Genomic DNA, 12,325 nt, shown 5'->3' with positions numbered 1-12,325 from the left:
AGCCAGCTCCTCCACGCAAGGTAAGGAGCTCCTTCTTCCTTCCTCTTCTCTGTTTCGTACGTCTGTTTCGTATATTTATATATATATATATATAATCCTCTTAGGTGATGTATTCGGGCTTGTAGTCGCCGGGACGGCCGGACCAGACCCGCGGCGAAGCCGGTGTCCAGGGCACCGCGACGTCGAGCATTGTGATGCTCGGCCTTCGCAGGAACGGCGAGAACCTCGTCCTCTTCGGGCTCTTTGGCGGCGACTCGGCGAAGGTGACGCTTCTTCGTTGCGGTCTTCTGGGCGGCGGGGGCGGCGGCGGTGGAGGCAGAGACGCCACCAGGGGCGGCGGCGGAGGCGTGGGCAGGGAGATTGCGGGCGACTCGCCAGGGCTTTCCATGCTGTGGCTTTCCAGGTAATTTACACCTGGGTATGCGTATTGCTGTGCACCTGGTCGCCCTCGGTATTGCCAATCGCGTTTGCCGGCGCGTAGTACTGCAAATCCAACCGTCTCCCGTTAGCCCTGATAACTGAAGAAGGAAGGGAAGGAGAGGGAGATGGTGCTCGAGAAGGGGGAGGGGTGGATCGTGAGCTGCGTGATCGTGCTCCTGATCTGTGAATTGAGTCGAGTTCAAAGTTCGTGGTGAACAATGGGGTGAATTTTTATTGTTCTTCCTTTTTTTTTGGTTTTGTATTTTGGATTGATTGCGAGGAGATGAATTCGACGATGGGGTAAGTGATTTTTTTTTTTCTTTTCTTACGTTCCTCGTTAATTTGGAGTTTAATTTTATGATAATTCGATTACTTGTGCGGGAGGCAGTGTGATAGATGGATTTTGGAAAGATGAAGGGTTGAAGATTTTTTTTAATATTTGTTCCAATTTAGAGGCGAGATGAATTATTCTTCGAGTATAAGTAAATTTTCAGAACGGATTTTAAGAATTTCGTATTGCAAGAATATATATGTGATTCTTGTTCTTTTAATGTTTGAGAAGTCTCGTTTCAATTATTTAAATATCAAATACTTTAACGTAAGAGAAATTTTCTTGCAGATAGGATAAATTTGAAAAATAGAAATAAGAATGAAAGAGGTAGGAATAAGAAGGCAATAAATATAATTAAATTTTAACCAAATGATTCTGAATGGACGTTTATTATTCGATAAAGAGTCTTGATAAAAGAACAAAATTATTAATGACTTAAAAAAATTGGAGATCGTATTTATTTAATTGTAATCCCGTTTCAATAGCTCTATTTCCCATTGTGACGAAAAAACGAGACACGCATTTCCAAATATATTTGCGAATAATAAACGAATACGCTCGGATAAGAGAAAAATTCTAAATTTAGATTAAAATGCACGTTATTCTCGTATTAAAAAAAAGAAAAAAAAACAAACCTATTCGTTTATTTCCAATTTTTTGCGCCTCTTTTTCAGAAATTCGAAATAGTATATATAAATAGTATTCCTCGTATTAAATAGATCCTTCTATTCTATATCTTTCTTTTTCTCATACGATTCCAGCTCGTCCACGTATATAAATATCCATAAAAAAAAAACCCCGTAGATAATTACTACCTTCGAGGAAATTACCTGTCTGGAAATTATCCGCGGAGAGAGAAGAAGTAATCGCGAAGAAGTGAATCGAGCGATGTTGCAAACGGCGTCCCGTTTGTGAAGAAAAAAAAAAAAAAAAAAGAAAAGTGTCTCGCGAACGATGCATAAAAATTCTCTCCACGGTCGTCGTTCTACCGTCCTGCCTTTTGTGAAACGTACTTGCTCCGGAAGAGAAGTGAGTGACGGAGTGAGAGAGGAAGGGGAGGAAGGGAAGGGGAGGAGGGATCGTATCGCGCTTTTGGCGCGAGAAAAAACGACACGACACGACACGGAGGCGAGTCGTCGTCATTCGATGCACAGTTCCGTTCAAAGGTCTGTTTACACTGCTACTGAAAATTCCATTTCGCTGCGTTAAAGCGTTTTAAAATGAGTAATCGTGCTTGACATATATTGTTTGAAAAAAAAAAAAGGAAAAAAAAATGAGAGAAAAGAGATATATACGAAAAATTGTTAAAGCCTGTTTTTGGAAAAGACGAGTTTTCAGCTCTTTGCTTTTAAAATCTCGAAATTCACAAACGTTGTTTCGATCGAAATTGCAATATTCAGATTGAAGATGGTGCAATAGAGCTTCTTCCTATACATCAGGAGAATGCTTCGAGATTTGCCATTGCTTCACAATGGATGGAATTTTTTTGATTTTGGAGATTATAAACTTTCAAAAAGAAATTTTGTTCAAGCCTATATTCGTTCTATCTATGAGAAACAAGGAAGAGACTTCATATAGCAGTGTAAACACAGTGCTCTAACGTACGTAATAAGCATTTTCAAAGCTGCATGCGATCTCGACAAATCAATCACGGTTTCATTCCTCACGATCCTCTAAAAGAATAATGCTGCAAGCCATGCTCTTGTTTCGCGATCCAATAAGCCAGTTTCATGATAACCAAAGCTTGTAAAGATGGAGGAGCGAGCGATGGAGTGAGAGCAGGAGGTAGAAGGACGCCTTGTGCGTGTGTGTGTGTACGTGAATTTTCAGAAAGCCGAGAACAATTATCTTCGAAACCTTTTCAAAAAATTCACCAATCGTTTTATCAATTCGCGTATTCTAAATTGATATTAATATAAGAGACATCGAATCGAGAATATATTTTTAAATTCGCTCGCGAATCGTTTCGAGACGATTTTGCTTAAAAATGATCGAAGAACAGTGAGAACGAATCGTGTGAAAGAGTGACAGAGTACACGTGATCTCTCGAGAAGAGAAGAAAGATGGCGTGAAGCAGAAAGGGGACGAAACAGGGGAATATGGGTAATTTAGAATCGTGATCGAGAGAGAGAGAGAGAGAGAGAGAGAGCGCACGATGGGACGTATAATTAAGGGTAAGAAAGTACTCACATATGGTCCCGGGAAAGGCGCATGCATCCTCCGTCTAACTCTGCAGTCCGTACCACTAGAGACAAAAACAAAAGTAGAACGAAACGCGCAAAACGAGCAAAAGTTACGGTCTCCATCTGCATCCATCGAGTTACAAACAGAGAAATAATAGATATAGAAAGGAGGGAAGATAGAGATAGAGATAGGGGGGAGGTGGTATATATAAGTAATAATAAATAGAAAGTAGAAAAGAGCGCAACACATCCAGCCAGCCGCACATCGCACGCATATACGTATGATATATATATATGTATAACATATATATATATAAATTATACAATCTGTTTATTTCTATACGTAATATTTATTTATGCACAGACTGTTGCGTTCGTGGAATATATTTCAGAGGTATCGAATATCCAAGAATTCAAAATCAAAATTTTGATCATCTTCGAGTCACATTGTTCGATTCTACTTTTTTTACATTTCAAATATCCGAATTTATTAATTTAAATTCCCATAGATAGACTTTTGCACGTTTCGATCCCTCCGAGAAAGGATGTTTCACGAACGCTACGTATTATTATATTCAACATCCTGTTACCAAGTTCGATAATAAAATACACGATGTGTGTATGTATATATATATGTATCGAGAACGATCGATGACAGCCCTTAGGTCGATCGTGAGAAAACATCGTTCGAGAACCACGTCCCTGTTCGAAATTCTCGATATTTTCATTTTTCACAATACACACGTGGAACGTATACACCCTGCTAACTGCATGCCTTAACTTATACTCTATTGTATATATATATATATTTGTATATATATGCTTCTATGTATATATATATGCATATGTATGTCACAGAGGTTCTTGTATTGCACGGATATATGCATAATGCAGCCCGACGCCGTCACGTTGGGGGCGTATGTTACACGATACATTTCGAGATCGTTGGTTTCGTTTGGGAGAAGGGGATGAAAAGCGGTTTCCAGTTTCCTTCTTTCGCCGATATTCCTTGAAAGGTGGAAATGAAAGCGGGGGGGAGGGAACCGTTTCACGCCGTTCTCCCATCGAGCTTTGGCTTTTCTACACATCTGGAATCCGGACTGTGGACTCGCTACTTACCCGGCCATTGTCGAAATCTCGACCGCCACCGATCGTCAATCGGGCTTTCGCCTTCATCGCGTCCGACAACGGGATCTGAAAAGTTTTCTTTTCATCAATGGAATCTTTATGGGAGGAAGAATCGTAGTGGATTGGAATTTTTTTATAATTTTTCGTTCTTCGAAGATCGTGAAAATAGAAACAATTGCTTTTCCAATCATTTTTTTATGAATATCAGTAAATATTTTTTGATATTTAATCAAGTTGAATAAAAGTCTGAATCTTTTAATTTGACAAGGATGAATAGAATCAGCAAATTTCTTTTTTTTTTTTGGTAATTTTTCGTTCTTTAAAGATCATGAAAATCAAGAAACAATTGCTTTTTCCAGAAAATTAATATCAAATAATAGATAATTATTTTTTTATCAGCAACCTTTTTTTGATATTTAATCAAGTTGAATAAAAGCTGAGTCTTTTAATTTGACAAGGATGAATAGAATCAGCAAATTTCTTTTTTTTTTTTGGTAATTTTTCGTTCTTTAAAGATCATGAAAATAGAAACAATTGCTTTTTCCAGAAAATTAATATCAAATAATCATGTTTTTATCAGCAAACATTTTTTGATATTTAATCAAGTTGAATAAAAGCTGAGTCTTTTAATTTGACAAGGATGAATAGAATCAGCAAATTTCTTTTTTTTTTTTTGGTAATTTTTCATTCTTTAAAGATCATGAAAATAGAAACAATTGCTTTTTCCAGAAAATTAATATCAAATAATAGATAATCATCTTTTTATCAGCAAACATTTTTTGATATTTAATCAAGTTGAATAAAAGCTGAGTCTTCTAATTTGACAAGGATGAATAGAATCAGAAAATTTCTTTTTTTTTGGTAATTTTTCGTTCTTTAAAGATCATGAAAATAGAAACAATTGCTTTTTCCAGAAAATTAATATCAAATAATAGATAATCATCTTTTTATCAGCAAACATTTTTTGATATTTAATCAAGTTGAATAAAAGCTGAGTCTTTTAATTTGACAAGGATGAATAGAATCAGCAAATCAAGAATTGTTTGATATTATCTAATCTAAATTGGGAAGGATGAACGTCAAAGGAGAGGGATTTTCTAATTCGACGTATCAATATCAATTCGTTACTTTTGCTCTAGTAGCTTCCGTGTGCGATTTGTAACAGAATTCCAGCAATGCAACGGCTAGGGCTAAAAGCAGTCCGCCGATAAGAATGTAGAATATCCCTGCCACGTTGCTGAGGGATAATTCGTTTCTGGAGGCGTCCTGTTTGTCACCGTGCCTGCATTCTGTTCTATCGTACCACCATCGGTTCACCAGCTTCGTCAGCTCCCCGTTCTCTTTCAACGAGAGCACGGCCAGATTTATCGGATCTCTGCAAAATACAAAATGTTTGTAAGAAATGATATGATTATACGAGTAAAGCGAGATATTACAATTTTAATTCGAAGAATTACATCAGAAGTTGAATAAATTTCGATTTATACAAAAAGTCAAGCTGATAAATCAAGATTTAATTTAATTTTTTTGAAATAATATTTCTCAAATTGGATCATACATCTCTATTTAGAAAATTGTTTGAATAAATATTGAAAATCGTTATTAAGAATAATTTAAAAAGCTTAAGTATTAACCTTTCAGAAGATTGAATTATGAAAATTCTTTTAATTAATTATTTTATATAATATATATATCAGAATAACACAATAAGAAATATAAAATTGTTAAAAATTTGATACAAGATTTCATTCAATTCAAGCTCGTTAAAAATCCTTTAATTCATCCTGATAATTCAAGGAAAATATATCGATTCTATTAAACGAGAGACAGAGGTAATAAAAGAGAACAATAAGCAAGAAAAACACTGTGATAAAAATCGAGAAATCGTTGAATCACAAAAATTGAACATGAAATTGTGGAGGAGAGATTGAATTGGACTGGAGATCTCATCCTTTAAACTTGGAATGAAAAAAAAATAAGTGTACGAGTTTCTCTATGCTAATTGTGTGGAACGACCTTTTCGAAAGTATTTCAAAGAGGCAACGAGGGATACTTTCTTGCCCCTTTCTTGCCGTTACAAAATCCTCGTTAATTATGCCCTCCTCGTATGGAGGAAATAGGTCGAACCATTCAATCCCTACGCGAATACGTGATGAATGGTTGTTGTCGAGAAATATCGAAAAGAAACTTTTCCTGTTAAATAGCTAATAAGCTCGGTCGATTTTTAAATTTCGTTCGCGAGATCCCTCGAAAGAAATTCATTAAGAAATATCGCAACGATCTTTGTTTTCCAAGGAAATATAATATTGTTTGTCTCAGATCTTGAAAAAAAATTCTTTTTTTTTTTAAGAAAGATCATTTACGACAATAATTACAAAATTATAATTCTCTTTTTAGAGACATCTTTTCAATCTCATTCTCCCCAATTTCTTTTCATTACAGTTTATTATCAAGCATCCATTCTGATTCCACGTAAATTTTATTCATACATTTCTAATATCATTATTATTATTTCTTGAGAAAAGAACCAACGACAAATTATTTATTTATTTATTGTCAAGATTTACTTGAGAGGGGATCCCAATGGCGTCGCCACTCCGAAACCCTTGGCGTCAAGGTTCCTGCCGACCTTCATCGTGTCGCAGGGCTCCCTCTCGTTCGTGTACTCGTTCTTCGGGCTTTCGATCAACAGGGCGTACTTCCCCTTGCTGGTCCTCACCCTTCGAATACCCTCGTCGTATGTTTTCACGAACACGTGCTTCCTCGAGTTCATGAACTCCCACATTTTGCTGTACAAGTTGATCTGCGATTTCTGCAAAATTGAAAAGAAAAAAAAAGAAGAAGAAAGATTTCGAATCGAGATATAAATTTTTATATCGTATCAATCACTCACGCGAAAAAAGTCCCAAGTCGAGCCGTGAGATAACGTGCCGTATTGCACTTCCGTCTGCGAGGCGAGGTCTTCCGGCGAGTTAATCGGCGCCACCATCCTCTCCACCGTTAGAAAAGCGGCCAGGTTGGCGGTGTACGAGGAGATTAGGATCAGGGTGAAGAACCACCACACGCTGCCCACTATTCGTCCTGATATCGATCTGTTGTGATTTTTTTTTCTTTCTTTTTTTAATTATTCGAGAACGAGAGATTAGGAAAAATTTTGGAATAATTACTTATTAATCGTGATATTCATGGGTGATATTTAACGTATCCATAAATTAAATCAATAGAAGATTACTTGAAATGATTCGACTCGTTATTTGTTAATGTTATAACAAATGTGATTAAGAATTTATTATACAATATAGTTCGATATATTTGTATTCGTTTTTTAAAATTCGTGTGAATCTTAAATCTAATATGCATTTTCTAAACTAAGTCTAAGTTTACGTTCTTATTATTATTATTTATTATTTTACTATTTTAAAAGATTAAAATTATTCGCGAGAATTTAAATATCTTGATTTTTTTTTTCATCAAAGTCAATTTCTTAAGTACAAGATCCTTTCCCTCCAAGAACTTTCTTCGCTCTCTTGCTTTCAGCGGAGTGTAACTTTGCAATCGAAAATTAAACCGAATTATCCAATAATGGATATGGCTGTATTTAATGGGGAAACTTGAAGCTCGGAATCGAGAAGAAGGGAAAGAACGAGGAAGAGGCGGTGGACAGAGAAATGTTTCACGAAAATTTACAATTCATATCGGCGAATATTTAAACCATTAATCAACGAGTCTACGAGCGATGGGCTGGTATGGTGGATGGAAATTAATCGAGACCCAATTTCAAAGTGGCCGAAACGGGCCGTGAAAACTGTCTCCCGTGAAAATTTACGAGAGCAGCCCATCCGTGAACAGTTTCATTCCCTCCAGTAATTTCCAACTTTTGTTTGTTTCAAAAGTGATTAAAAAAAGTTTCCTTTAAAGAAGGATTGTTCGATTCTTATGTTCTTTGAACGGTTTTATTGCAAAATACCGATTCAAATTCCTGTTTTAAGAATTAATATACGGAGAATGATAAAGATGAAAGATTAAACTTTGACTTTTTTTTCCAATTGAAAATGAATATTCTTGATTTGGATATTTCATTTTTTTTTCTTTAACTCGTATATAAATATAACATATTCGTATAAAATATTCAATATTACCATCCAAGAATGCCATAAAATAACGTCGACATTTATGCAAAAGAGGCAATAACTGGTATTACCATTGGCACGAAACGTATTTTTCCTCATCCTGGCACAGCTCGATATAGCTTGAAAGCCCGGAAGTGTAAAAAAAAAAAAAAAAGGAAAAAAATTCAATTTGAACAACTTTCATCCTGAGAACGATAAAAACTTATATCTTAATGCACGCTATAGTAATTTTTACAAAGATCGAAGGATTTTCACAATATTGTTTACAAAGAAATTTTATTAAAAATAAAATTTCAAAAACGCTATTGAATCTTATTTTAACTTTACTGATTGCTTTGAGGTCAATTATAAATATAACATAGATATTAGAAAAAGAAAAATAAAGAAATTTTTCATTAATAATCTCATCAATAAACGAGAATAAAACATTTTCAAGAAATTTTTACTCTTCTTCTTTCCCTTTTTTTTAAAAGTACAAGCCGATATTTAATAAACGAGGGACAAACTTGGAAAAGGAACGTAGAACTTGTGTGAAAAAAACGAGGGGGGAGGTCGAAGGGGGTGAAAGTGTACGCTATATACAAACACGACCTCGACGCTGCCAAGCGTGTCGCTAATGGAATTTTCGAGCGGCTACGAAACGGCACGCTCATTTAAATGAGCCGCCCTCGTATAGCCTGGTCGCCTAATCGCGGCGCTGATTGCGAGAGAGCGCTGTTCTAAATTACACCCCGCACGGGACTACGAGAAACGTAATCCGATTATATTCTGATAATTCTCGGCCACGCGGTTTATAATCGCCGTTTACCCGGCACGCAGTTATAATTTAAAGGAATTTGCAACAGTAATTACCGTGTACCTTAACCCTCCTGGGGTGTAGCCCCCGTAAATCACCCTCTTAAAGGTTATCATCTGGGCTATCTGATGCGGATCGTGCATGCGTTGAAGGACAACACGTTTAGACTTGTGTCTATGAGCAGGTTCTATAAATTAGAAAATTGTAGAATTTTCACTTTTTTTTTTAACTATGTCATTTACGAAATAACAAATGTTTCATAGTATTTGACGAGTAAATACTTTCACGTTAATTTTTTTATTCTTTACAACTATGTATTGCAGATTTTTACACGGTTGAAATATATTCGAGTATATTTTACATCAATAGACCAATTGTTTTTAAAAAATACGCAGTGAAACTTTGAAAATTTCATCATGAAAACCTATTCGAGAAATAGAGGAAGTCGTGCCATTGAAGTCACTTTTTGATTTTTCTCGATACCTCGATCGGTTGCCGAGATATAAGGATTCAAAATTTCCATAGCGCTTAAAAATAGTGCAGAAGTTATGAATGGGACTGCGACCCAGTGACCTACATTTTTTCCTGGAAATGCGTACTACGAACTCTTCTAGGAATCGCATCTGTCGACTGTCTAGAGTTTGGGATAGGTCAGTCAGGTGAGCGCGAGCGAGAGATCCGATTATCCGACGAGGACGGAGATAGTAAACGATTAAAAATTACCTTTCTCTTTACACGACGATATCTCGGGAACCGGAAGTCGTATCGGGACGAATCAAAGAGCGTTTTAAAGGTGAAGGTTCCACGCTTCTGATGATCGTTCATTCGTTGACCGCGAGTCATTATCCTCGGAGTTATAGCGATTCAAAGTTTTTCTAATTTCAATCGGGATTGAAATCGAGTTTAAGGTAAACGATTAAAAATTACCTTTCTCTTTGCGCGACGATATCTCGAGAACCGGAAGTCGTATCGAGACAAACGAAAAAGCATTTCAAAGAAGCAGATTCTGCGCTTTTAATAATCTTTCGTTCATTGATCGAAAATCATTATCTTAGGAGTTATAGCGATTTAAAGTTTTCCTAATTTTTAATAAGATTCCATCGAGTTTTATACTGTTCATAGAGTTTTTTTTCTATATTTGAGTTATGATTGTATCATAACGATCATTATACAATTAGAGAGAAATTTTCCTTAAAGATCATTGTCATTGTTAATGTAATTAATGATGGTGAGAAAAAGTGGCAAGGTGTCGTTTAGAATTTCATTTATTATACTTTCAATGTACTTTGTCGCGTCGTGAATCAAACTCTGTAATTAATTACACAAAAGTAACCTCTTTTTAGTGAGGATCGTGTTGCTCGTTATGGTAGAAGAGCAATGATACGTTTATAGAAGAGTTTAAGCGAGCTGGAAGCAACGAACCTTTAGAATCTTACCCGATTCTTTTTATTAATAGACAGTATGGTTGACCTGTTCAAATAAAAGACGTTTTCTCTCTCTTTCTCCTTCTTTCTCTACACTTTACTTTACACACTTTATACTCTTTTCACTTGTATCGCGAGAATAGGTCAAAAATAGGAATAATTATTTGAGAAAGAAATCTTTCAATTATTTTTCTTCTCCAAACGACCTGGCAAATTTATTCGCACGTGACTTTTCATCATTGGATATTGATAAGACGTATTCAATTTTATTTTCCCTTGACAATATTGAATATTTGCAAATTTTCGATTTCTTAAAATATAAATTCATATTACTATTTCACAATTATTTCAAAAGTTATATATTCAAAATTATTCAGTACCAGGTGTTCCAAATGAAAAAAGATCAGAGTATTTTTTTTCCAACCTATTCGAGAGCTTGTCACTACGATATTTCCTGAAAAAAATATCTCCCTCTAACTCACAGAGATCTCGTACGCGCGATGTGGAAAGAGCGCGCGATAATTGGCCGAGATTAAGGTTTAATTAATTTTTACCTAAAGCGGCTGGCCTGGTAATTTTCTCAAAGCCAAGTTATCACGTAGGATCTGGGCGTAGAACCGTTGCGAGGAAATGAATGATTACCTGGGCGATATGTCGCAACCCTGCTGCATGAAAGCGGCTAGAGCGAACCAAAGGCTGTTTATGATACTGAAATCGTTCGCCATGCTCGAGGTGGGTATATGAGGCGATCCCTGCGACCCGTGCGGATGTTGCAGCGTGGGATCGTTTCTCGTCCCCATTGTTGGGTCGCCACCACTGCTCAGCGTCAGTACTCGCCATTCGTACGGAGAGAACCTGAGAAGAGATATTTCCATATACAGTAATTATTCAAAATTTCAATTAAATAAACGATCGAATGATATTTGACTATAAATATAAGAAATATAAGAAATAAAGAAAAATAAAGAAAATATTAGAATCTAAGAAGAAGTGAAAATAATTTTATAATTTATATATTTTATATATTTATTATTATTATAATTATTATTAATTATATATTTATTATTATTATTTATTATTCTATAAGATTCTATAAGAAACATATAAATATATGGTAATTTTCCCTCAATTCTGTTCACGATAAAGATTCTTATTTCGTATAAAATTATATATAATCTGTAATAATCACGATGATCCAACTTGGATGCAAATTCGAAAGAGAGGGATTTAGATTAAAATATATGTATATATATATAGCTTTATCGCCGAGAGAAAATCTAAAGAGACGTCCGGTCGTACGTTTCCTTGGTAAATTAACCGGGAACTCGGTTAGGAAGGCAGTGATCGATCAAGATATCCACCGTACCGAACCGATAAGATATTTCCATTTTATCGTTCGCCCATCGAGATTACGATCGAATCCTCGAATCGCGCGATCGTTTAAAATCGTATTTGGGGGAGTCACGCGAGAACGGTGAAATATCACGGAGGATGAGGAGGGGGGGCGATTTATCGTCGTGGATCGCGATAAATGCACGCGTGATTGTCGCGAGTCGACACGTAATACCGAACAAGGTTAGCGTCGTGATTAGCTAGATCGAAAGAGGAGAAAGGTAATGGCGTGTGTCGTTTGCGCGACATCAATCACGGCCACGGAAATTTCTGCGACGATAAATTTTCGTTTCTCTCGTTGATTTACGTTTACGGTTTACAATTTGAAGAATTGTCGTGAAATACAACGTGAGTTAATATACGAACGAGAAAATATTATAATTCATTTGCATTTCTTCTCCTTTTTTCATTTGCATTGCGAGATTTTGTAGAAAATATTATACAAATATCTTTTTTTCTAAATGTTTAACCGTGTAACTGTATTTTTATGATACAGAGGGAAATTGGTATAATTTTTAAAC

At 35.8% G+C, this 12,325-nt stretch overlaps 1 protein-coding gene and 1 long non-coding RNA gene across 3 annotated transcripts in view; both read right to left on the bottom strand.

The window, feature by feature from the left end:
- Positions 1-206: 206 nt before the first annotated feature.
- The window catches only part of LOC411220 (glutamate receptor 1), a 274,056-nt gene continuing 261,937 nt past the window's right edge, over positions 207-12,325 (bottom strand). The window contains exons 14-20 of one of the 2 annotated variants that reach the window (XM_006565109.3): positions 11,055-11,267; positions 6,956-7,154; positions 6,630-6,874; positions 5,191-5,437; positions 4,054-4,128; positions 2,942-2,996; positions 207-483 (exon numbers count right to left, since the gene is read on the bottom strand). In XM_006565109.3, the coding sequence (XP_006565172.1) occupies positions 2,976-2,996; positions 4,054-4,128; positions 5,191-5,437; positions 6,630-6,874; positions 6,956-7,154; positions 11,055-11,267 (1,000 nt within the window). In that variant the 3' untranslated portion in view covers positions 207-483; positions 2,942-2,975. The remainder of the gene's footprint in view (positions 484-2,941; positions 2,997-4,053; positions 4,129-5,190; positions 5,438-6,629; positions 6,875-6,955; positions 7,155-11,054; positions 11,268-12,325) is intronic. The other variant, XM_006565108.3, reaches the window with a different exon arrangement.
- Positions 8,647-11,055, bottom strand: LOC102655674. The gene is made up of 2 exons (XR_410131.3): positions 10,967-11,055; positions 8,647-10,866 (listed from the first exon to the last, which is right to left on the bottom strand). It is a non-coding gene; the product is annotated as an uncharacterized LOC102655674 (long non-coding RNA).

The sequence above is a fragment of the Apis mellifera genome, linkage group LG7 (assembly GCF_003254395.2).
Source record: "Apis mellifera strain DH4 linkage group LG7, Amel_HAv3.1, whole genome shotgun sequence".
Lineage (NCBI taxonomy): Eukaryota > Metazoa > Arthropoda > Insecta > Hymenoptera > Apidae > Apis > Apis mellifera.
The sequence above is the reverse complement of the archived record's forward strand: the minus strand, read 5'-3'. Positions and strand labels throughout refer to the sequence as shown.